Below are 26,654 nucleotides of genomic sequence, written 5' to 3' on the forward strand. Positions count from 1 at the left end.
GAGACTGAAAACTATCCTATGTGATTTGACATAGTCTTGAGAAAACACTGGGTGTCTGTGACTTGTGTTTTCCATGAGTCGTGGTACATTTGACGTTCTATTGCTTTCTTTCCCTTTTCCCCTTTCCAGTGAAGTCAGATGAGTTACAGACAATCAAGAAAGAATTAACCCAGATCAAAACGAAAATTGACTCCTTGCTAGGGCGCCTGGAGAAAATTGAGAAGCAGCAGAAGGCGGAGGCAGGTAAGTGAAAAGGATCTGTGGCCATAGACACGTCGGAATTAAACCAGTGAAACACTGTCAATCACAGGGACAGCTCAGGGCCGGGGGGACACTGGCTGAGTTTAACAGTTTAATACAGATACGTGAATAAAGTCTTTGAGCCAAGAGTTGCAACAATGCAATCTAAGTTTTTACTGTTTGGAGAACATGAACCAATTTGTCTAAAATTCATATTTTTTAAAAAGAAAAAATATTTTGATAGTAATAATAATAATTATATCATAATTACAAGTTAATATCTCAATATCAAGCAACTTTAAGAAAATAAAATCAATTAATGGAATAACACTGTCAGACTAAAATAATATTCATATTTAAATAAACAAACTGCAGAAATATAACAGATTTCAAAAACAGTGATCATAAAGCCCAGCTCCTGCGTTGCTACAACCCTGCAAAACTTCAGTACCCAGTTTCAGGATCCTCAAAATCAAGAGCATGTGCCTGACCACCCGCGGCCAAGTCATTTGATTATATCTCTTATAACTTAATGTTCCCCTCTCCTTTGAATTATCAGCCTTGACCCTATTTGTATTCTAATACAATTCTAATGCCCTTGTCATGTGGTTACAGATATTTTTTAAATCACAGAATATGAGAACTGGGATAAAGTTGGAGATGAGCGAGTGCACATCGTGTTCTGCAAGGCCTCACATGCCTCAGAGGCTCCCTGGAGATAAGATGAAGGTTAGAAGGAGGCCCGGGAGGTAGATGAATTCTTGCTTCCTCTAAATTCAGCCCTTGTTCTACCTGCATCTATTTTAAATATTGGGATTCAACATAAGGCTTCATATTCTAAAAGAGCTTCACTTTTTAAAAAATAAAAAATATAGTTTTGAAAGCCATGGGTCAAATCCAGCCTCCTCATTTCAGAGACAAAAATACAAAGATTCAGGGAGGTAAATTGATTTTTCCATAGTCACCGAACTAGTGAGTGATAGACCTAGGTCTCAAACCCAGGTCTCGTGAGTGAATCCAGTGCCCTTCCCATTTGTAGTTTCAATCTCAGGTTCCACTCAGGGCCTGGTCCCAGGATCTCACTGACGTGACGCTACCTGGATTACTCTTAATTGATGAGAACTGGTGGGGACCCTGGAGCCCCTGAGCTACAGCAAAGAGGAACCTGCCTATTCATTCACCGTACCACTGGGGTGACGACCAGAGCTTTTACCTCCTGCCAATGAGCCATATAGGACTCAAGAATGAAAAGAAGCCAGATGTGAGTTGGTGGTATAGCATAATGAATGAGAGATATAAACTCTGGTTCAGATTCTCACATGCCAGTGACTGGGCCTTCTCCTTTATAGAATGAAGATAATAATCCCCACCTCACTCTGTGAGAAACAAATAAAATATCACATGTAACTTATATGGCACAGTAATTAGCACAAAGTAAAGGCTCAGTAATTAGAGCTGTTTGGCATTGGTACTAACACAAGCATATAACTGCAAAGAACATTTCCTGCTGTTTTCACGCAACCCATTTTTTTAAAAACATGAGCCATATACCTAGCATGTGGCAGATTTTCATCAATATGAATGTGAAAAAATAGATAATACAGAATTGTTTTTATTAAAAATTTCTATTATCAGCATATTTTCCACTATAAAAAGATATGGGCAAAAGATTTGAGTGAACATTTTTCTAAGGAAGACAAACAGATGGCCATCAGGTGCATGAAAAGATGCTCAGCATCACTAATCACCAGGGAAATGCAAACCGAGACCACAAAGTAATATTACATCACACTTGTTAGAATGACTAGTATCAAAAAGACAAGAAACAACAAGTGTTGGTGAGGATGTGGAGAAAATGGAACCCTTGTGCACCATGGGTAGGATTGTAACTTTCCACTATGGAAAACAGTATGGAGGGTCCTCAAAAGATAAAAAATAGAACTTCCATATTATCCAGTAATCACACTACTGAGCATTTATTTGAAAAAAAACAAAACCAAACAAACAAACAAACACTGCCTACAGTTCTTAATAGAGAAATTTAGATTTTAGGAAGTTTTTTTATATGCTGTCTATGGCAGTAATGTAAAGTGTTTCTGTGACTGAACTATCCTGTGATGTTGCCTAAATCAATATTTCCCTTTGAGGAACTTTTGTGAAATTCGTTATTATGTAAAACAACCCTTACAGCAAAGGACTTTGATAACCAATTTGCACTTCAGTTTAAAGGATTATGGAGAACTCATTTAAATATAAATCACCTCAAAGAGAAAAATGTGATCCTTATTCTATCATATTATACCTTCCAGTTTCCTGCAATGAATAATACCTTTCACTTATCTTCTTGGGAGATCATCTATAAATGTAACGCCAAAATTCAAAGCTTGCATTTTCTTTTCATGAGAGGCTGTCACCTTATTTTTGTACGTGTTTAAACTTTCCCAGTCATGAGACATTTATTTTTAAAATGATAGGCTTAGTCTTTTGATATTTATGTCTTTCTTACTTTAACATGTTAGGAAGAAAATGGAATTATTTAATTTGTAATTTCATTCACTTAGCAATTGTCTCCTGAACAGCATTTGTATTTAATGGAGATAAGGTGATTACTTTCTATATTTTCTTTATGAAAAGAAAAGTCTTTCCTTGTAAGGAAAGACTCAAGATTAGATTATAGAAAATGGCAAGAAATATGATAAAATTCTTAAAAAATACTCCATATCTCCTTACTAAATTTAAGGGAGCACTCATTTTAATGCTTACTCTGTTGCAAACTAATTATCTGCTGGCTAACTAACATTTACTCTTCATTATTACTCTTTCATACATCTCCCATTCCCAGTCTTAGTTATTTGATAATGAAAGTATCCAGCATAGGGGTGCCTGGGTGGCTCAGTCAGTTAAACATTCCACTTGGGCTCAGGCAATGATCTCGCAGTTCATGGTTCGAGCCCTGCATTGGGCTCTGTGCTGACCGCTCAGAGCCTGGAGCCTGCTTCAGATTCTGTCTCCCTCACTCTCTACCCCTACCCCGCTTGTGCTTTGTCTCTCTCTCTCAAAGATAAAAAATAAATATTACCCAAAACTTTTGAAGAAAAAAAAAAGAAAGTTTCCAGCATAAAATACTGACAGGAAATGGAAGATCATGAACCAAAGATGGGGAAAACCACGCAACATGGAGATTGTACAGTATTCGAGTCATAGTATCATTTTTTTTCTTCTTTGTAGTGAATTTCTAAGCTATGAGGATTAATTGTAATGAAGTATCATTACTTGATTTTGTATTCTATATAGTGACTAGTAGATATTTGTATGGCATCCTGTCTCTTTCTTTGAGATTGTAAGCTTCCTAAGCACATGGTCCTGTCTTCTCTTCCTTTTCTAACTCTTTCCAACATGTAGTATGTACCAGGCACAACCTGGCAAGTCATTTAACTTCTCTAGGTCTCAACCCCTCAGATGTAAACTAGAGGAATGATTATGACCTCAAACATAAATCCCAACTTTTAAGCTACAAATAGTATGAATCCATAATGCATATGTTATTCTTTTCTACTGAATAATTCAATTAACATAACTTTGGAATGTAGTGACTATGTAGATAATTGAAAACAACAAATAACACATATCAATTTAACCTACAACTGTGCCTCATTCCTAGATGATTCTTTTAAAAGAGCCACATATAAATGGCCACATATGAATGGCACAATTTATATGTGGTTTGCACAGTGATGTTAAATGACCAAAAGGGATAAAAGAAGCGAGAAGGAAAACTAGAGACTGGATATCTATAATGGGCACAATTAATCCACAGGTACCTATATGTAAAAAAAAAAAAAATCAAACTTCAGGTATAAAGTCTCTGATGTGAAAAGGCAAATAGACATTATTTAATTCAGCTTTATTCTCAGTGGTATGCCTGATACATGGCCAGCCAGTGTGCTGGGACAATTCCAATGATAATAGCCAGAGTTTGACCTAAGCATTGGAGAGGCCACAAACCAGGTCCCACAGGAAAATTCATCCTGCCCAGATGTTTGGTAAAAGGAAAAGAATTTTTAAAAATAAATTAATATCCAAGGGGCTCCTGGGTGGCTCAGTCTGTTAAGCATCCCACTCTTGATCTCCACTCAGGTCATGATCTCACAGTTAGTGAGTTCAGGCCCCACATCGGCTCCACACGAGTAGTGCAGAGCCCAATTGGGATTCTCTCTCTACTCTCTCTCTCTGCCCCTCCTCCCTCCCTCCCTTCCTCTCTCTCTCCAAATAAATAAACATTTAAAAATAAATTAATTATTAATTAATTAATATCCAAGAATTATAATATTACAAATAAATATAAAAATATATAACTGCTTTTGAAAAGTTAGTATCTTCCAATACTGCTATCAGTTTACACATGGCATACTCTTTTCAGTAAGCTAGTATTTTTATTTAGCCAGTTCACACATTAATGTCATTTACTTGGACCCTAGTGATATTAGCGTCTCAGACTCCTACGGTCAGTTCTTCTACTGCACCAAACCAAAAGGTCTTTTGCTCTCATTTGGTCTGGTTATCTGTTTTACGCCCCCTGAAACCAAGTTTAGTGTCCAACCCACTGTGAATGTAACAGCCAATTAAATATTTTAAAAGAGCTATAATTTTCTCACTCCCAACCTTTGAACAGAGAGTCAACATAATTGGCCCACAGATGTGCCACTTAGGTGCATTCAAACTTTTGTCGTGGCATCTTTGAGCCCTTCTTTTCCCTAGACAGATGTCAGTAATTTTTTCATCTGCTACCCATGTAATTTGGTTTTGCATCTTGCACCATTGTCGTCTCTCTTGTCTGGTAATTGCATGGTTTGTCAACCCCAGATTGAGGTACTCCAAATGGAAAACGTTGCTCCAGTTATGATGTGACTGCTGCCACCTGTAACGTGACTGCTATTTCTGTTCTGAATACCTTACTGCTAGCATTTACACACTGGATTAAACCGGTGATGTCTCTGGTCACAGATATTGAATTAAATACATGAATGGAGCTCTGTTCTCTCCTAAAACTGCATTAAAATGGTAGGATTTTTAAAAAATCTCTAGAAGAGTTAGAGATTTTAAAAATCTCTAAAAATTTAAAAAAAATTTTTTAAACCTCTAGGCATAAAGAGAATGGGAACAAAATTTTAGAAACTGGACAACAGATGGAGAAGGTACCTGAGTTAGCATACATACCCTAGAAATCTAAGTCTAATTTTAACCACAGAAATCCCAAAAGGCTGAAAATCAAAGACATCATGTTCCTCTGGAAAAGGAGGTATATACATGGCTGCAAGTCTGTTAAGGAATCAGATTTCTGTATTCCCAACTGTCTCTGACCCACTAGAAATCTGGAGAAGTTACCTATAGAATAGCTAAAAAGCAGATCCCAAAGCTGGTAAACAACAAATTTGAGTGCAGTTGAAGACAAGGAGAGAAGTGAAAGTTTACGCAACTACTGTAGAAATTCCAAGCATTCTACCCCCTCAGCTGCCAGACTATTGGCAAGACACCAGAAGTTTTAATTAGGGAGATGAGCATCCTAAAAAGAAAGATTTTTTTTTTCAATATATGAAATTTATTGTCAAATTGGTTTCCATACAACACCCAGTGCTCATCCCAAAAGGCGCCCTCCTCAATACCCATCACCCACCCACCCCTCCCTCCCACCCCCCATCAACCCTCAGTTTGTTCTCAGTTTTTAACAGTCTCTTATGCTTTGGCTCTCTCCCACTCTAACATCTTTTTTTCTTTTTTTTTCCTTCCCCTCCCCCATGGGTTTCTGTCAAGTTTCTCAGGATCCACATAAGAGTGAAAACATATGGTATCTGTCTTTCTCTGTATGGCTTATTTCATTTAGCATAACACTCTCCAGTTCCATCCACATTGCTACAAAGGGCCATATTTCATTCTTTCTCATTGCCACGTAGTACTCCATTGTACCCCAATGTTTATAGCAGCACTCTCAACAATAGCCAAATTATGGAAAGAGCCTAAATGTCCATCAACTGATGAATGGAAAAAGAAAGATTTAAAGATGCTGGCATAGGCGTCACCCAAGAAAATGGTCAACCACATCATCCTGCAAAAACAATATCCCTTTGCTTACAAAGCTGCCCCTTGATATTTTAATACCTCACTGTTCAATGAATGGACAAGCATCACCCAATAATTGCAAACACTTACCATGAAAAGGAGATATCAAAAAAGGGAGAAAAAAAGAAAACTTGGATGAAACATTGTGCAGAAGAAAGAATAAAACTTTAAAAGAAAAAGTAAAAAAAAAACTGATTAACATACTCAGAAAGAATGAGAAAATATTGCATTCATGAAATAAGAACATGAAACTAAAAATGAGTCTTCAGAAGACAGATAAAAGAGCTTTTAGAAATTAACATGTGATAGCACAAATAATTCAGTATTGGAAGACAAAATTGAAGAAGAAAATAGATATGGAAACTAGGAGGGGAAGGATATGAAAATTACTGGATGAATATCTGAATAATAGGGTTACAGAAAGAAAGAGGGGAGATCATCAAAAAAATTTTTAGAAAAAAACCTGAAGGGAACATGTGGGTGGGGCAGTCAGTTAAGCATCTGACTGGCTCAGGTCATGATCTCATGGTTTGTGGGTTCGAGCCCCGCGTCGGGCTCTGTGCTGACAGCTCAGAGCCTGGAGCCTGCTTCAGATTCTGTGTCTCCCTCTCTCTGCCCCTCTCCCCCACTTGTGCTCTGTCTCTCAAAAATAAATAAATGTAAAAAAAATTTTTTTAAGAAAAAACCTGAAGAACATTAGTTAATCAGGTTGAAAGAATCCACTGAATGCCTGAAAAAATGCACGAAAAAAGATGCACATCAAAGCATCTCATTGTGATATTTCAGAACATGAGGGCAAAGAGAAGGTCCTACCATCTTCCAGAGAGACAGGAAAGGAGAGAAAACAGTTTTCATATAAAGAAACAGGAATCAGAATACCAATAGGCTTCTCAACAGCCACACTGAAAACCAGGAGGCAATGAAAACATACTCTAAAAATTCTGAGGAAAGATCATTTACAAGCTACAATTCTGTACCTAATGCCCAAACTATTAAATCTGAGGGTAGATTAAAGACATTTGCAGATATATAAATATCAAAAAATGTATCTCCGGTTCACTCTTTGCCTGAAAAGGACCGGAGGAAGTAGTTCACAAAAACCAGCAGGTAAACCAAGAAAGGAGAAACGTGGCTTTCCCAAAGCAGGGAAATCCCGAGGCAAGAGCAAGGGGAATCACAGGATGGTGGTAAAGGAGAGTCTAGCATATGAGCTGTGCAACAGACCCAGAAAGAAATCGAAATCTGAACAACTCAAAATCTCCAGGAGAGACTTTTTCAAGATGAAATTGATAGAATGGCTAACGGGTAGGTAAGTGAATTGGTTTGAAACAAGATTTACAGGTCTAGTTAAAGTTGGCACAAGTAGGTATCTGTACACAGGGAACTGAATTAAACAAAACGAAATAAGATGAAAAGTTCAAGGCACTTTTTAACACCAAAGAAAATAATACTGTTCAGGAAAGAGAAATTATGTGTTATACACTAACAACTTAGCTGCACAAAGCATTTTCATACTTAAAATTAAGTAAACACAGAACATTGATCTAATCTAATTTACAGTGTAACTCCCTAGAGTGCTGGGACTTAAGTGGGGATTGTATGACAGAGAATTGAGTCCTCAGCTTCCTAAGTATGATACCAATAGGTAGAGCCTAAGACTGATCAAGAGACAGCAACAGAAACACGTATTTAGAAATATGAGGGCATATATTTAAAAGAATGAGCTGAGTTGAAAGCCTTTAAAAGAGCTGAAAATGGTGAGCAGGTAGGAACAGAAGACTGCTATTTTTCATAACAAGTCTTGTGGAAATATTTAACTACAAAAATTAAGTGTTTTAAAGAAGCTAAATTTAAAGTTGTGAAAAGAAAATGACTTGTCTTTAGCAGTTGGATCAAAACCTTTCCCTTTGCTTACTGGAGAATTTCCAACGGCTATCCCTCAGGGAACTCTAAAAGAAAATTGCACTGGACACTTATTAAACATGGCATAGGAAGACTTTATTCTAGACTATTGCAGTAGGGGTCAAGACTAGTGCAGTAGGGGGTGGAAATTGAATGCTACTAAAACAAAAGGCAGGATAATTTTTAAACGCTGGAGTAAGCTAATGGAAAAGTATTAGAGGACATTAGTACAGAGGTTGGTTGGTATGACTGGGCCATCTGTGTTTGCTAATTGACTGTTATGGAAGATAAGCTTCTACTCTCCCACAGAGACTATCTTTCTTGATGATTACATTTCAAGGGGATGACTTCTAGGTTTTAAGAAAGACAGGCCTAGGTTGCAAAAGATTTACATCTCAAAGGGGCATAAAAAAAACTTTACAATTCCAAGTTTTCTAAAGTAAATGCTCTAAGAAAAAAGAGGTCTGGAGCCTATAGTCAGGAGGGAGCTGAGGGGTACATTAAGGTCCTTGGTAATAACTCAATCACCATCTTTCAAAATGGAAATCTTTTTCCCCACTTTCTTATCTAAATATACTCTCTATGTCCAGTCTCTGTCACATCACCACTCTATAAGTCCTGTGAATCAAATTGCCAAATTAACATTTTCTGTTCCTTCTACAACCAGTGTTGCAAAATGTTACCTTAGCATATTTTTACCTCTTCTCTCTGTTTTGCCAGTGCTATTGCCTGTACCCAAGCCCTCATCTCTCACTTGCTCTAATGAACTCATCTTATTTTTTATCAGCTTTATTGCATAGGCATAAAACTCACCCATTCCAAGAGTGTAATTCAATGACTTCTTAGTATGTTACTGAGCAGTACAACCATCACCACAAAGCAGCTAGAACATTTTCATCCTCCAAAACCTTACCTGGTAGCCAGTCACCCCACTTCTAGTTTGCTTCCTCCTTAATTCTTCCTCCTTGTGGCAAATAGATTTACACTAGCAAGACATCTATAAGGCCCCATACTTAAGAATCAAACAGAACTAGATCCAATCCCAAAACTTACTAGTTGTGTGGTACTTGGTATTTATAAATTTTGAAGCTTGTAAAATAGGAGTTGGGGTGCCTTTGTGGCTCATTCAGTTAAGCATCTGACTTCACTCAGGTCATCATCTCACGGTTTGTGAGTTCAAGCCCCCACATCAGGCTCTGAGCTGAGAGCTCAGAGTCTGGAGCCTGCTTCAGATTCTGTGTCTCCCACTCTCCCTGACCCTCCCCCGCTCGCACTCTGTATGTCTCTCTCAAAAATAAATAAACATTAAAAAAATTTTTTTAATAAATAAATAAATAAAATGGGGGAAATTGGGTGCCTGGGTGGCTCAGTTGGTTAAGCGTCTGTCTGACTTCAGCTCAGGTCATGATCTTGCAGTTTGTGAGTTTGAGTTCCATGTCCGGCTATGTGCTGACAGTTCAGAGCCTGGAGCCTGCTTCAGATTCTGTGTCTCCCTCTCTCTCTGACCCTCACCTGCTTACACACACACTCTCTCTCTCTCTCAAAAATAAACATTTTTTAAAAAGTAAAATGGGGGAAATTAATATCTATTCCTTAAAATTGTGAGGTTTAAATAAACACAATGTATCTGTAATTTTAAAAATTATTTATATTGGGGGTGCCTCGGTCGCTCAGTTGGTTAAGCATCTGACTTCAGCTCAGGTCACGATCTCACAGTTTGTGAGTTCAAGCACTGTGTCAGGCTCTGTGCTGACAGCTCAGAGCCTGGAGCCTGTTTCAGATTCTGTGTCTCCCTCTCTCTGTCTGACCCTCCCCGGATTGCACTCTGTCTCTGTCTCTTTCAAACCTAAACAATTTTTTTTTATTATTTATATTGAGTCTGTGGTGACTTTAACAATCCAGGGTACTCAATGAGAACAACTTTGAGATCATTTTCTCCAGGAATGTACTTCTATAACTGACATTTTAGTGTGAAAGCAATTATCCTATGAAACTTTCTTTATGCTCATTTATGTCATTATTAGTAATACCATGCATAATCTGTTGTATCTTTTTAAAAAGCATTTATTGAAATCTTTGAGTTAAGGGGCGCCTGGGAGGCGCAGTCGGTTAAGCGTCCGACTTCAGCCAGGTCACGATCTCACCGTCCGTGAGTTCGAGCCCCGCGTCGGGCTCTGGGCTGATGGCTCAGAGCCTGGAGCCTGTTTCCGATTCTGTGTCTCCCTCTCTCTCTGCCCCTCCCCTGTTCATGCTCTGTCTCTCTCTGTCCCAAAAATAAATAAAAAAAACAAACGTTGAAATCTTTGAGTTAAATTCCTATTATATACAGGTGTTGTAATATAGAATTTTTTTAAATACAGCTTATACTGGTATGCGAAAACAATAGTTATAGAATACTAGCTTGACTCTAATGAATAATGTGACTGTTTTATATCAACATTCTTTCCAACCATCTGCTAAGTACAATTTAGCTAGTAATTAGCTATCAATTAAGCCAGCCTATCAAAAAACTTAATTGCCAACTCAACCAATTTTCAGAGTTATATTAATGATATAATAGCTATGCAGCAAACTGAATTTAATGAAAATACTTTGAATATATATCCCAACAATTCTAACTTGTTTTCTATATCATATATCGCTTATGAAATAGAAATGAGACATACAAAAAATGTTTTGAATATGAAGATTGAAATTTAATATAAATTCCTTTCTTTCGTGGCTTTTTAAAGCCTGAGGCATATTCCCATAAACAGAAGTACTTAACTAGCACTTATACTTCTTTTCCTTTGATAACCATTATTTAGTTGGAGCATGTGCCCCTAACCAAACAGACTTCTTCATTCTTTAATTTGAAATTATCTGGTTACTGAGGAGATTCAAAGCTCTATCAAATTAGGCCTTTTTCTAGAGATATATTAGGAAATAGCCCAGGCTATGGAAACAGAAAACCTTAAGTGGGAACTCAAACACTTGCACTTATTAACTGTGTGACCACAGGCACCTTTTTTTTCTCCACCTGGAAAATGATAAAGAGGCCTACCTTGCAGGATGTCTCAAGGCCTGTGGTTAATGCATGCTGCAAGGTCAGTACTTTGTAAGCACTCACTAACTTGGAGCCATAACCTTTTTTTCCTCCTGAAATCCTTATTTATGTAATATTAGAGATATCTTTTAGGCATATAGCTGCTAGATTTTTGGCTCTTAATACATTCTTCAAAAAATATCTAAAATTCACTCTGCCCACCAAAAAAATCCTATGGCCAACCTGTCATTCAGACTTAAAGAATTCAGCAGAGACTCCAAAAGATGCCAGTGTTCCAAGGTGGCCATCCTCCCATAGGTCCTTGCACACTTCACATTTTATTTTTTCTCCTGAAGACTTATCGTGTAAAAAGGAACAATCTTCTAAGAAACTCTTAGACCCCGCATTTTATTTGACTTAATGGTATGGGACTCTCATGTAAAATGTGACAAGGATGTTTCTTTTAAACTCTGTGGATTCATATTTTTGCAACCATGGTGCCAAATTCAACAATCACTCTGACTCTATGAAAAGAATTTGACACCCACACATTTATTTTCATTTTTTGGTCCCATCACAATTCATGAATATATTCAGCAGATATTTCATTTGCATGTAAGGCTCTGAGTGAACCATCAGGGCTACAAAAATTAATAAAAATGTTTCTTCCCCAAAGAACTTTAGTGGTAGAGACATAAATGGGCGTGCACACACATACATAGTACATATACGCTCAGCACTCACAATAAAAAGGAAAAAGTGATAAACAGAAAAAATAATTATGTAGGTGAAGAAAATGTCATAAAGGCAGGAATAAACTAAAAAATACTCCTCATTTCTAGGAGAAATAAAGTTAGATAATTACTCACAAAAAATAGAACAACCTGCTTTGTTTCCACTTCAACAAAATAATTACTGGATCAAAACTGCTTGTTAAACTGTGAACCAACAGTTTAATAAACAAGATGTGCTTTCATGTGCGATTTTATTCCTGGAACCTATCATTGTTTATCGATTATAACATTTCTTATGAGGTAATGACAGAAATCTATGATGACTACGTATTACTGAAGTACAGGTTGATTGTATTTCTGTTAAACTGCTATGAATTGACTGCCATTGTAATTAAAGTTTTTTTTCTCAAACCAGATAATGTGTTCCATGCATTTAGCCTTCAACTTAATTAATGGATGAATGAGGATGAGTCCTAGGTTGTTTTTTTTTTTGCATTGAACACTATTGCCTTTGAAATTGGCTGTCAGAGGAGTTGCATGTATGTTGTATAACATACACGAAAAAGCAGAGACTAACTTAAAACATTATGTCTGTCTAAACAGAAACGAAGGGACCATGTCAAAGCCCAAATTGTCCTTGTAATGTAGATGCTTAATGGTCAATAGTAATGAATGATTTTGACATAAACTGTTTGCCTAGAGCAATAATACAGGTTCAACTCAATAACCATTTTTGAGCCTGTTACGATAACATGTTTGTGTCGCCTTTACATTTTAAAACACTCATTTGAGTATACAACAACTCTCTGAAAGATGCTATTTTCATGCTCATCTTTTAGAGAAGAAAGCTATAGTTAATAGGATTAGTAATTAACAGAATTATGGATCTTAAATTCTATATCGTTTCTAATAGCTTATATTATCTCTTCTACACACAAGGCATTCAGTAAGGGGTACAGAGCAAATCAAACTATTTCTTGATAACTGACTTGTATTGCACTTTTCACTTTACAGAAGATAAACATCTATATTATCCCTTTTGAGTGTGACAATGACCTTTTGAGGCAATAGCTCTAGTATTAAAGAAACTTAAACACCACAGAGAGAAGGATAAGACAAGAGTAGACTAACTATAAGACAACGTTTGATTTGGGCTTTGGTTATCAGGGAAGAAGGGATGTCATTCAGTTTAGGAAGATAAGGAGAGTCAGCATGGATTTCAAACATAACTGCAACAAATTGATACACAAAGCCAAATGAGGGCTAGGCATCTTTAAGTTCTGATCCCACATGGGTTCTCTTAAAATCTTCTGTGGTTCTTTGGCCAAAAATTTTCCAGAGGGGGAAAATAAGAATATTACTTTCAACATTAAAAGCAAGGGTTTCCAGAGAACAAATACTTCTGAAAATCATTAGAGAAGAAATGTATATGTCAAGCCAAATGAATTTCCAAAATAATATTAATCCTAAGTTGTGTATTATGACAAAAGAATAAACATAATGACCTAAAATCCAGAAAGTCTGGCTTTAGGAAAAGTTATATGATACATTTTTCACTGTATAGGATAATAATTGTCCAATCCCAAATGCCCATTCCTCTCTCATTCCTGAAATTATCCGCACCAGGTCATGACAGCAGTGGTATTTTGAACAAGTGGTAACCTAGAGTGGCAAAAAGGGAGGGGTCAAATGATAAACACAAAAATCACTCTAAGGAGAAAGGCTGAAGGATGGAGACCAGAGTTGCCAGAGGCATTGTGCTGTCCAAAGGGTCAGCCATAGTAGAGGCTATCAGGTAGAGCATGGGATATGATCAACAGCAGAGATTCAAAACTTCAGTGCTCAAACTAGTCTGCCCATCACAGTGTTTTCTACATTGGTGCTGGTCATGAATGTGTAGATGGTTAAAGGTCAAGAACTACAGAGGTCAGTGATAGGTGGAAAGAAGGTGAGATGAATAAAAACTAGCAATTTTCAGTAACAGTTAAGTTCAGCATGTGGTCTGTGTCTGTGTCTCTTGCCTGATTTGCCTTCCTTTTAATCCAGAGACTTGGGTAATCTTCTCCCAATTAAACTTTTTGGTTAAGTTTTACAATAATCACTTTAAAGTCTTCATAAGACTTTCTATGCTAAAAGTGATGTAGATAAGACATCAGAGAAGAAGGAATTTAAGCTACTTGCTTTCATCCGTACACTCACATATATGAAGATAAAAAGTGTAGCTTTAAAAGCAGAATTTACATCATCACTACAGTAGTTATGCTGATCTGTGGAAAAAAGCAAAACTGACAAGTTGATAGAAAAACATCATGAAATGTATAGTCTGTGTCTATATATGGGAAGTAAATGAAGAAAAAGACCTTAGGTTTTGTCATTTTAAGTTGCCTGTAGTAATTATTTTTAGCCTTTTTGGACCTACCAGCTCTTCTCCTCCTCTGAAATGGAGCCTCAACCCCACAAGTTTTTCAGTTATTCCTGATCTTACCAGCCCTCTTGTTCCATGCCAACTGGTGTTGTTATCCTGACACTTTCACAGTGAGGAGCACACAGTCTCCTTTTTGTATGTAACAGTACACATTTATGTAGTCCTTCATAGTATGCAAAACATTTCCAAAATAGAAGCTCTGTTAATCCTCACAGCCAACCCCAGAGGTAGGTTTTTTTTAATCAAAGCTTTTATACAGATGAGGAAAGGTTGACCTAATACATTTAAAGGACCTGACCGAATGGCCAGGCCCAATGCACATGATTCCACTGGCAAGTAGCTAAGTTGGAACTAGAATGCTGTCCTCTGACAGCAGGACCAGAGCACAACCCTATCCTTCTGCCTTATTTTCAATACATAAACGTTATTATTTGGAGAATTAAACTGCAAAAATACATGTATTTACACAAGTAACTATTACAATTTTAAACAATTTGTAGAAGAGGATACCTGCTTATTTATACATCATTTTTATCAGTTTGTTGATTTACATGTTACTTGTATTTGAAAAGATTTGTGCTGAGTCAAAATATATGTATATCAATGCTTACTTTCTCTTTAACTCACATTTTGAAAAAGACTAGGAATGAACACCCCTCAATTTATTTGGCTCTATAAACTGTCTTTTTGCCATAAAAATATAACTATATAAGCTTAAAAGGTAGTATCTCTTAAAATTCAAATCAAATAATGGGATAATTATCTGATAATATTACAGTGATCGAAATGAGTGAAAATCACCCAGCTTTTGAGATAGCCATGTATACATGGGAATAAGTTAAGAGAAGGAGGTACAGTAACTGATCTTATTTATTCAATACCCAATGCTTCTTGATATTTTCGTAGGAGATGAAAACCAACCACTAGGGGAAATATTTATTATGTTGTCAGCATAATTCCCATCAGAGTGAATTTCTGTAAATGGAGCATGCACACCCTGGTAATTGTAGGGAATTCTGTTAATGTAGAATGTAACTTCATCTGTTGAGCACTTATTATTTGCAAATAACTCTACTAAACACTATTCCAAACCCTGGAAGTTAAGTAGTTATCCTAATTATATGGATGAAGAAACTGAGGCACAATAAAGGTTAACCACTTTGGCTTTGCATAACAAAGTTAGTAAATCTAACACCAGAATTTTATTCGTAACCACTGCAGTTAACCATATCTGCCAGACTCTAGTCTAGTCTAGAATGTAGACTCTAAAATTTCAAATTATTGTTCACATAGACAAGTTGTCTGAAAGACAACACATGTGCTTTTGTACTTTTTTTCCTTGGGGAATTTTTGTCTTTTTCAATTAATTTTGAACTTGTCAATGAGCTTTCTTCATCTTCCCTCGTTCAGTGAACAAGTTCTATGTTTTATGTGATTTTTACCCTCTGTTTTTGTTATATTTTTTCCTCTAAGAGTATATCCCTATTAGAAAAGAATATATATAGCTGGAAAGATCCATCTATTTATGTAAATATTTATTTCTTTTATACTAGTATCATCTAGATTTCCTAATTTTTGCTAATTCCATTTAAAAGTAAACATACTCCCATGAAAATGCACACAGATTAGGCACGTAATTTACATGACTGAATAAATTCAACCAGAACATAATATGACCTTATCCTCCTCACACAGAATTTACCCTTTCATAGACTGTTTTTTCATGGTTTATCCAAATGGCTCATGAGCAACCCAAGGTAGTAGTCATTTGCTTTCTCCCCCCCCAGAAGCTCAGAAGAAGCAATTGGAAGAGAGTATAGAGCTGATCCAAGATGAATGTGTGTCAGAGAATGCAGATCACTCTACAGAGGAGCCTGCTGAAGGAGGGCCAGATGCGGATGGAGAAGAGATGACTGATGGGATAGAGGAGGACTTCGATGAAGATGGGGGTCATGAGCTGGTAGGCACTAAACATTTGGTGTTCACACACTTTGGTAACAGCACCAGCATGTCAGCCACTCATTCATTCTAAAATAAGGATAAAATATCTGGGGTTTATTTATTTCTTATATGCATATATGTAAGGCAACATCACTACAGTGCTTTGCACATAATAAGTGCTCAATACATTTCTGCCAACTTAAAATATGACCGAGTAAGTTAATGGACAGTTGAAATATTATATATAAGATTAGTTATATTTGAAGTTCCAAATGAAAGGTTCTCTCTTCTGGATGCTCCATCATAAAAGGAATCTTGCATTTGTGCAATTATATGTGAACTACATGTGGATATAATATCCTGGCAATGAATGACCATCTACTGGAAGATACATGGCTCCCTGTCTCACTCAATAGTATCACTCAGTGATGATAATTGTCTTTACTAGTTGTATGGCCAACGGTTGTTTCTACAGTCTGCAGACTAAGATGACCCTTGGTATATGGCCAGTTTGCCATCATCAGTGCTAGTGCTGCTTGATAACCAGTTTTTATGAGCTAAGGATTTAGCCAAGACTTGATTCTTTATGTGTTTTATTTTCCCAACGTTGTAATCATACTATTCATTTCTGATGTCCTTACCTATATACTCACACCAAGGACTTGGTAAATCTATGCTGATGAAGATGTGGTCTCTCATATTTTAAAGGGATTGACTAATAAAAATGATGAGAGGGCAAGTGTGAGTGTGTGTGTGTGTGTGTGTGTGTATGTGTGTGTGTGTGTTGCCAATTCTCAAATATCTCTGTGGACTGATCATATTAAACTTGACTTATCCCAGGTAATATCAGATTCCAATTTGTTAACAATACTTACTGTTACTTAACTAATTTTGACATGGTGGTCGTTGTTTTGGCATGGTAACCACTCTGTCAGTAATTTCATTTATGGAGCTCTGTATTGATTTTTTAACATTCCAGTTCTGTTTAAATTGCATGGAACCTTCATTTAAACTTTTCAAATATGAGTCTTTAATAACCACCCTTATTTCTCCAAAAGCCTGCCTCAGTTTGAAGGGCTTTGGTTACTTTTTGAATGGTTTTGATTTCAGAAATCTATTGAGAGGGACTAGAATGAAGAACTTAACAACTTTTTCAGCTTCTCCTCAGGCCAGACTCTAATTCAATAACTTAATTTCCTCAGCCCATTCTAATCAGACTTTTGATATCACCATTCTATTGTGACTGCTCTTGCCAGGGTCTCTGGAGCCCTCCATGTTCCCATTTCCATTCGTTACCTCTCTGTCCTTATTCTCATTTACTTCTCAGCAGAATTTGACTGAGAATTGATTAGGAGAATTCTAAGAAAATATCCTACCTTACCAATTGCTCATTCTCATTTTCTTATGTTAGAAATTTTCACTCCATACTTTAATGATATATATTTTTTTATATATTTAATTAATAATTAATTAATTATATTTATTTATTTTATATTTTATATTTAATTTATATTTTATATTTATATTTAATTTATATTTATTTATATGTTTTATATTTATTTAATAATATATATATTTTTTTTTGAGAAAGAGAGGGAGAGAGAAATCCCAAGCAGGCTGTGCACTGTCAGTGCACGCTCATGTGTGCTCAAACTCACAAACTGTGAGATCATGACCTGAGCTGAAACCAAGAGTCAGACACTTAACCAACTGAGCCATACAAGTGGCTACTCATTTTAAATATTAGAGTAGCCCAGAACTTTGTCATAGGCTACATTCTCTTTCTACATACTTTCCCAGGATTCCTTAGAGCTTCAAATGTCATCTATAGGCCAAAGATTCCTAAATCTATATTTCTATCCCTGATCTCTTCCTAGAATTCTAAACTCAAGCGTTTATATGCCTATCTTCTCATATATCTCCAATAAACAATTGAAACTCAACATGAACAAAACATTCTTGTTTTTTTTTTCCAGTCATCTTATCCCTTTCCAGTCTAACAACATCATTATCCACATAGTTGTTAAAAACAAAAAGACTAGGATTACCTTTGATTCTCTCCATCCTCTCCCATTAACTCTACCTCCAAATCATAACCCAAATTTAGTTACATCTCCACTACAGCTGAACAGATTTTCTTGGTTTAGCCCATGCACTCCATTCTCCACACAAGAAAGGTAAAATCTTCATAAACTATATATCAGGTAATGTTGCTCCCTTGCTTAAAATCCTACAGGGCTTTTTATGACACTTAAAATCAAAACCCCCCAGGCACCTGGGTGGCTCAGTCAGTTAAGCATCCAACTTCGGCTCAGGTCATGATCTCGCAGCTCGTGAGTTCGAGACCCGGGTCAGACTCTGTGCTGACAGCTCCGAGGTTGGGTGGAAGATGCCAGTGGAGAGAGAAAACTTGAATGAAGAGAAAAAGTTCCTGATGCTGAAGGGAAAGGTATGGTGTATGGGCTGGCCTTCAACACAAAGAAAATGAACACTCTTGCACTGAAACTAACTGCAGTAAGTCTGAGGATTTGATGGCAGGTGTTTAAGGGAGTTCAAGCACAAACTATATAAGCCAGAGGGTGATGATCCCTGGAGAGTGGGGAGAGACAGGCAGGACCACAGATTTGAGGAAAAATGGAGATTTAAAGAAGCTAGTATGCAAAACATAGAGGATCACTGATGTAGAAAACATATAAAGATTAACAGCTAGTACCAATAGCAAATTGAGGTTAAAGACAAAGACTTGATTCAGTAGTATTTTTTGAACTTTATGGTGTATCAGGATTACCTGGGAAACTTGTTAAAATACATATTGTTGTATTTCTTTTCAAGAGTTTCTGATTCAGTAGACTGAGTGAGTCTGGGCCTTGCATTTCTAACAAGTTCCCAAATCATACTGATGTTACCAGTCTGGGGACCACACTTTAAGAAACACTGTTGTAGAGACATTGGTCAGTCCAGCTGTGGGATTTCCTCCATTGACTTGTATCAGCCCTGATAGAAGCAGGGAGAAAGCCAACATATTCAGAATTGGATTTTTGTCAGATAAGTGCAAAGAAAAAACAATAAATAAAGAGCACTGAGGACATTAGTAAAGACTAGATAACTAGATGAATCATGTTGGGGAATCTGAGCAAGGAAGACAGGAACACAGGAAAGGGTTGAGAAGGAGAAAACAGAGGCAGAAAGGGAATAATAGTCCTATTCCTTTAAAGGGAGGTCATGCTTGTCTCTCTTCACTCTCCAGAGATTATCATCCTTTGACTTACATTTATATAGTTTGTGCTTGAACTCTCTTAATGAAATGCATATGAGAAAAGTGATGATTGTACTTGGAGACTGAGATATTTCAGACATGTGACAAGTCAGAGATAAGAAGATCTATAGGAGACTGTGATGGAAGTGGGCTCAGAGGAAAAGTCACCATATATGAAAATTTCAAGGAACTTCGAGGTTCAGCTGCAAAATCAGTCATCTACCTGAGCATGAGATCACTTCAAATACCAGATAAAGTAAAAGAAGTTAAGGAGTAAGACAGTTACCAAATGTCAGAAGCCATGAAAGAGGCAGCATGGCCAGTTTTAGTCCCAGATCTATCACTATCCAATCCAACTGAATCACCTTAAACAAGTAACTTCTCTGAGTCTCAACTTTCTTATCAGCAAAATAGTAAGATTATATCAGATATGTCTAAAATCCATTCTGTTTGATCTTTACTCTGAGTCTGTGTTCCAGGAACACCACATCTGAAGGAGCAAGGGTTGATCATGCAGCCAAGGGAATAAATCCAAACCATGGTGTATGGTTTATACTCTAAACACACAGAAAGTAACTGATTAGACCTATTGCTGCCTGGAGATGCTAGGGTTTTCTCCCTCAACCCTTGTGTTACAAGTGGGAGCTTAGGGTCCTGAAGAATTAAATCCTTCTCTAGCATCTCACTTTGGTTCCAAGACTTGGAAAACAATGAATGAAGATGAGCAATCTAAATGGAGACTGGGGAGTCCCTCCTAGTGATTGCTCTAGAGAAAATTGCTCTATCTGGTGTCCACTGTTTTCTCCTTTCCAGATCACATGAACCAAATAATCCATGGCTCCCAAAAAAGGAAAATAAAAGCATAAATATTCTCTTTTAGAAAGGCAGATATTATTACAGATTCAGCAAGGATACAATATAATTAGGTTTTTAGCATACACAGTAGGAGTCAGAAAGAAGAGCTAGAATCTACATGCTCAGGCAGGTGCTCAAAGAAAATCAGGAATGAACAGGAAATAAGCATTCTGTCTGAGGCAAGGGAGATCCAGCAAAATAAGCTAATAGGGCAGCTGTAGGTGGTGGTATCCCTTGTGAAGCATGTGAGAAGTTGAAGGCATGAGCTATCTATTCATCATCCAGTTCTAAATATCCAGTTAGTGAAATTGATTTCCAAGAAGCAATCCAGTCAGCTGATATTTGGTGCCTATTGTGTGTGAACGAGGTGCTACAAAAAATGCAAAGGTAACTAAAACTATTGCTTTATGTATGAAATGAAATGTTCACATAAATGGCTCCTTTTTTTTCAAGTAGCTTAGTGCCTTATAGAATCTAATTTCCTCATGTAAAAAATAATAGACTTGTACTTGATAATTGATGAGAGGTCAGCCAAAGCTAAAAATTTGTGATTCTATAATCATCTATGCCTATATATTTCATTAATTTTTAGAAATTAATATTTGAATTTATTTAAAATTGAACTCTATTAATGCATTGTACGTACATTACCACACTACCGTATTCCTCTTTCTGAATAAATCCATTTGCAAATATTTATTGACTGAACACTAATGAATGGCACAGAGTTTTTTGCTATGGGAATAAAGAAGGACCATCATAATTTTTCCCTCCAGAAGTCTACAAATTGAGGATAAGGGCTACAGATGTGGTTTTTTTAAAGCAGTATATTATGGTAAGAAACCACATGAGAGATATAGTTTATTAATGGGGAATCACATAGAGCTGGAGTGGTCAGAAAGACTTCTGGCAGGAGTAAGATTGGAACTTTATGTCAAAGGGTACCAAATTACAGCAACAGTATGTGTTGTAGAAAAAAATATGTGTAGAAAAAAACAGTATATGTGTAGAAAAAATATTCAAATCAGCCTTCATTGTTCCTAGACCATTTTATAGAATAAATATTTAATATCCAATATACATTAGATACTTCATATGATAAGTAGGTAGGTGGGTGGGTGGACAGATGGATGGATAGATAGATTATGAACGTATTTTTTTATAAAACTACTGGAAACTTCCCAAATAAGACGTTTATCTTCCAAGCTTTTTTATTTTTTTCAAATCTGCCAAAGTTGTAATCACCTTTTTTATAAAATAGCATGATCCAAAATAAAAGTAGTCTGTATCATAATGGAAATACTATAGAAAAGTAAGTGCTCAGTACCTTGATAATGAACTCTACCCAAGCTTCTATGTATATACACCCCAGGACGATACACAGCTGTCAGATATGACAAGGGACCTTAGAGAGGCTCTTCATTGTATTCCAAATCAAAGTTCTTGGTCGACTTGTATCCAAATACTTAAGGTGCTTTCTGAAAATGCTGATATGGATTATCTGGGAAAGAGCCCAGAAATCTGTACTTCTATCAGGTTGAGGTCTGAAAGTACAAAGCTAAACCATCAATTCACGAAGGAAACTATAGACAAACCAAACATTTAAATGGATTTTAGAGAATTTGAGCTCTTTTGAAATCTACTTGTAATTACTTTTGCTTCTGCTGACTACATACAATCAAATCAGGTAAATCTAGTAAGAATCCACAGTAGAATTACCTAGCTAGACTGTGTAATGCTTAGGTATGCACACTGAGTACTACGTTGTAATACATCTTTCGGCATTTACCAAAGCACTCAAATTAAATTTAAATTAAGCAGCAAGTCACCTAGGCTTTAAGGAATTGAATTTCTATGCACATTGGAGAAGGTTTGGACCACAAATCGAACCCGAGAGTTGAAGAGACCTCTAAGCAAGCATTCTGATACACCCCTGAAAAACTGAAATGCATAAAGCACTCTGATCAATGTTTTCAGTCTTTATGAACAAGACTGAAAATGTCTCCTCTTTGAAACTTTTTATTTTTTTCCTTTGAAATCCTTCACTGGGTGCTCCCTTTTATCAACCATGCATCTCTCTCTTTTCATTTTCATCATTTGGGCTGAATGCTAGCTAGGGAACCAGCAAGAACTTGGAAGACACACTCCCAAAGGTAGTGTCAACTGAATTAGTTAGCGGTATTTATCACAAGGAAGCAAGAAAGTGGTTACTTAACCTGTTTGATTTGGACCTGTATTTCAGTGCAGCATTGAGACCTTCGTCTTGAATTCTGTCAGTCCATAATTTGGACAGAGTTAGGGGTTAGATGAACAATCATGGTGCATGCGTCCTGCAAGTGACCTGGCCTGGGTGACTTACTGCTGAGGTATGAATGACCAGGGCCACTACAGCTAATTGGCCAGCTCTTCTCAACAGAAATGGGAGATGGCTAAGTGCTCGATAGGAGACAAAAGTTGTGACAGGTGGACATCTATATCCTGGCTCTCCAGCCTGGAATCCTGCCTCCTCAGGAGCTTTGGTCTCTGTAATAAGTGTTCCTTGTAGTGATTTTCAGACTTTCTCTTCTTGGCATCTTTCTTTATTTCAGTCATTTTTATTTTAGCTAAAGAACTCTGCCTGGCTCCTTTGGATAAACTTTTTACCCCTCCCCAGAGGAGGCTTGATGGCTTAGTTGTTTTTAAACACACAAACTCTTGGGGCACCTGGGCGGCTCAGTCGGTTAAGAGTCCAACTTCAGCTCAGATCATGATCTCACGGTTTGTGGGTTTGAGCCCCGTGTTGGGCTCTGTGCTGATAGCTTAGAGCTGGGAGCCTGGAGCCTGTTTCAGATCCTGTGTCTGTCTTTCTCTGCCCCTTCCCTGCTGGTGTTCTGTCTCTCTGTCTCTCAATAAATAAATAAATGTTAAAAAGTTTTTTTAAAACACAAACTCTTGGGTGCCTGACCGACTCAGTCAGTAGAGCATGCAACTCTTGTTGTCGGGGTCATAAGTTGGAGCCCCACATTGGGCATAGAGATTACTTTAAAAAAAGAAAAAAAAAACATGCAAACTCTGCCTGAAGTTTGACAGAAACAATTCATGACTTTGTACAAGCTGCTTACCTGTATCCTCACTGGCCTCAACCTTTTTTCATCTATAAAAGGGGATTAGTAATAATATATGCCAGACCAAGGATTGTTGTGAGCAATAAATGAGGTAATGTCTAAAAAGCACATGCCTGGCACAAAAGAGACATTCAGTTAAAAATTTGCCAAGTGTTTGTGGGTTTTTTGTAGGGTACTGTATCCTTTCACATCTCCCTTTGTGTTTTCTTTTCCCCTTGAACTTCATTTATTTAATCTTGCTAACCCCGTTTTTTTCCATGCGTATCCAGGTATGCTGTAAGTTAGGTCACAGTAGGACTAATAATAAAAGTCCTTCAGCCTCATATGAACCCCTGAACAGTTGTAGTACCTTGCCATTCCCACCCCCAAGTCTCTCCCAGTTGGAGGTGGAAGAGATCCTAGGAATGCCTCATTTATGCTCAGACACATGATATGTGCTCCTGCTGCCTGTCCACCACCTGCTCTCCCCTTCAGTGCGCAGTCTTGCCACAGCCTCTGCTGTCCCCTCTTGTGAGAGAACATTGTTCTCTGCCCAGAGCGCTGCCTCTTCTGCACCTGAAGATGCAACACCCACAAGGTGCTCCTGGAGTAGCGTCCCTTCAGGTCTCAGGATGAAACACCAGGTTCCATGTTAAAGCTGAGAGAATGATGCCCTTCTCCCCAGCTCCGAGTTGGAAGTTGTCACACAGAGCACAGCGTCACACAGGTTGAAGCCTGAACCCACCGTCAAGAAAAGCAGCCACTTGAGCTGCTGCTGCCTGAATATCTGCTATACATCCCTGCTTCTGTGCATGATTCTCCAAACAGCAGTCCATATGCTCCTGTTAAAACTTAAGCCAGGTCAGGGAGCCTGGGTGGCTCATTCGGTTAACCTTTGACTTCGGCTCAGGTCATGATCTTGCTGCACTTGAGTTCAAGCTCCATGTCTGGCTCACTGCTGTCATCAGCACAAAGCCCACTTCAGACCCTCTGTCCCTCTCTCTGTGCCTCTCCTGGGCTTGCACTCTCTCTCAAAACAAAATAAAACATTAAAAAAAAAAAACTTAAGTCAGATCATGTCATTCTGTTTTAAACACCCCAAGAGTTGCCTACCTCACTCAAAGTAGAAACATGTGTCCTCACAGTGATCTCCATAGCCCTGCATTCCATAGCCTTTGATCTGGCTCTGACTTCTCTCCCACTCATTCCATGGCAGCCACACTGGCCTCCAGGCCCACATCATTCAGCTCCTGTCTCAGAGCCTTGACACTTGTTACTCCCCTGAATGGAAGAACAGAAAGGTGGAGTCCAGATCGTAAAGGGCCTTGATGTTTGAAGTTTGGTCTATAAATTTCATGTAAGTAAATTGGGAATGGACTTTATATAAGAGAATTAGGGCACAATGCAACATAGGGGTCTGATGCAAATTTTTCTGGCATGAAATAAAGCAGGGTTTTCAGATTTAGCAAATAAGAATACAGGACACCCACTTAAATTTGAATTTCAAATAAACAATGAATAATTTTCTAATGTAATCATGCCCCAAGTATTACACAAGGCATACTTGTAACAACAACAAAAAAAAACCAGTTTGTTATTTGTCTGAAATTCAAATTCACCTGGGCTTCCTGTAATTTATCTGGTAACCCTCCCCAAAAATGGGTTTGAATACTGACCTTGAACGAACTCTTTAACTTCTCTCAGCCTCTGTTTTGTCATCTGTGAAATTGGGATAATAATACCTACCTTATAGGGATCTTGTAATGATTAAATGAGATAACTCATGAACATCATGAGTTAAAGTTCTTTGGCACACGGTGAGCTAGTAAATTGCAGCTATTGTTATCATTGCCATCATCATTACCATCTCATTTTGCAAGTGAAGCTTTCAATAAAACATTACAACATTTCTAGCAACAATCCTCATATGGAACTTTGTGTTTTTAAAGTCTCTGGAGATTCAATTTATTTTAAAAAAAGCTTCTTATTTGATAAGAAAGCCTTCAGGAAACAAATATAATATGCTGAGAAAAATCATACTCTGCTTTCATCTTGTTAAATTTTTCTTTGATTTTATACTTGCTGGCTTATTCAATTCAAAGTCATTCCTTTCAAGTCCCCTTCTTATGCTTTTTCTTTTCTTTTCTTTTTTTAAGATAATGCTAACTGTAACCTATGATGATATGTGGCTTTCATTTGAGTTGTTGCTGTACATTTGCTCTCACGCTCCTGTGATCTGGCTGCCAATTTAATTACAGATGGTCAATTGTAGTTTTAAAGAATCTTAAGCACGTGAGAAGCCTTATATGTCACATTTTCTACTAGTTATCCAGCTACTCACAACAACCAAAAAAATTCTTTAAATAAAATAGTGGAGGGGCGCCTGGGTGGCGCAGTCGGTTAAGCGTCCGACTTCAGCCAGGTCACGATCTCGCGGTCCGTGAGTTCGAGCCCCGCGTCAGGCTCTGGGCTGATGGCTCAGAGCCTGGAGCCTGTTTCCGATTCTGTGTCTCCTTCTCTCTCTGCCCCTCCCCCGTTCATGCTCTGTCTCTCTCTGTCCCAAAAATAAAAATAAACGTTGAAAAAAAAAAAAATTTTAAATAAAATAGTGGAAACTCGGTAATGTGCCAGATATTGTTCGTGGCTAAAGATTCAAAGAACAAGGTGCAGTGGTTTCTGATCTTATAACACCCTCAATGGGTACACGAGGGAAGTACTGCAGCCAGAACAAATAGATGTTAACCAAACAGTGTGATAAGTACTATTATCACATGAGTCATCACAGTAGAGTGTAGCAGACAAATGATAGAGCAAATGAATCTGAGCAGACTTCAGAAAGGTTGTGACATTAATGCTGGTTCTTAAAGAATGAAAAAGCGTGTGCAAGGAACACAAAGAGATAGGACATCAACAGAGAGAATAGAATATACCAAAGAAAGGCTTGCAAGAATCTGGTGTCTATTGAGAAGTCGGGTTGGTTCGTTTGGCTAAAGCAGCAGTTCTCACATGGTCATTCCAGGACCAGCAATATCACATCATGTGGAAACTTGTTAGAAATGCCAATTCTCAGAAAAGC

General features: G+C 37.4%; 1 protein-coding gene across 19 annotated transcripts in view; it reads left to right on the forward strand.

Moving 5' to 3' along the window:
• Positions 1-26,654, forward strand: part of RALYL (RALY RNA binding protein like) — a 711,896-nt gene that overhangs the window by 657,944 nt on the left and 27,298 nt on the right. For 17 of the 19 annotated variants that reach the window (XM_047842032.1, XM_047842035.1, XM_047842023.1 and 14 more), the window contains 2 exons: positions 130-243; positions 16,231-16,403. In XM_047842032.1, the coding sequence (XP_047697988.1) occupies positions 130-243; positions 16,231-16,403 (287 nt within the window). The remainder of the gene's footprint in view (positions 1-129; positions 244-16,230; positions 16,404-26,654) is intronic. The other 2 variants (XR_007148511.1, XM_047842018.1) reach the window with 1 other exon arrangement.

This window comes from Prionailurus viverrinus, chromosome F2 (assembly GCF_022837055.1).
Source record: "Prionailurus viverrinus isolate Anna chromosome F2, UM_Priviv_1.0, whole genome shotgun sequence".
Taxonomy (NCBI): domain Eukaryota; kingdom Metazoa; phylum Chordata; class Mammalia; order Carnivora; family Felidae; genus Prionailurus; species Prionailurus viverrinus.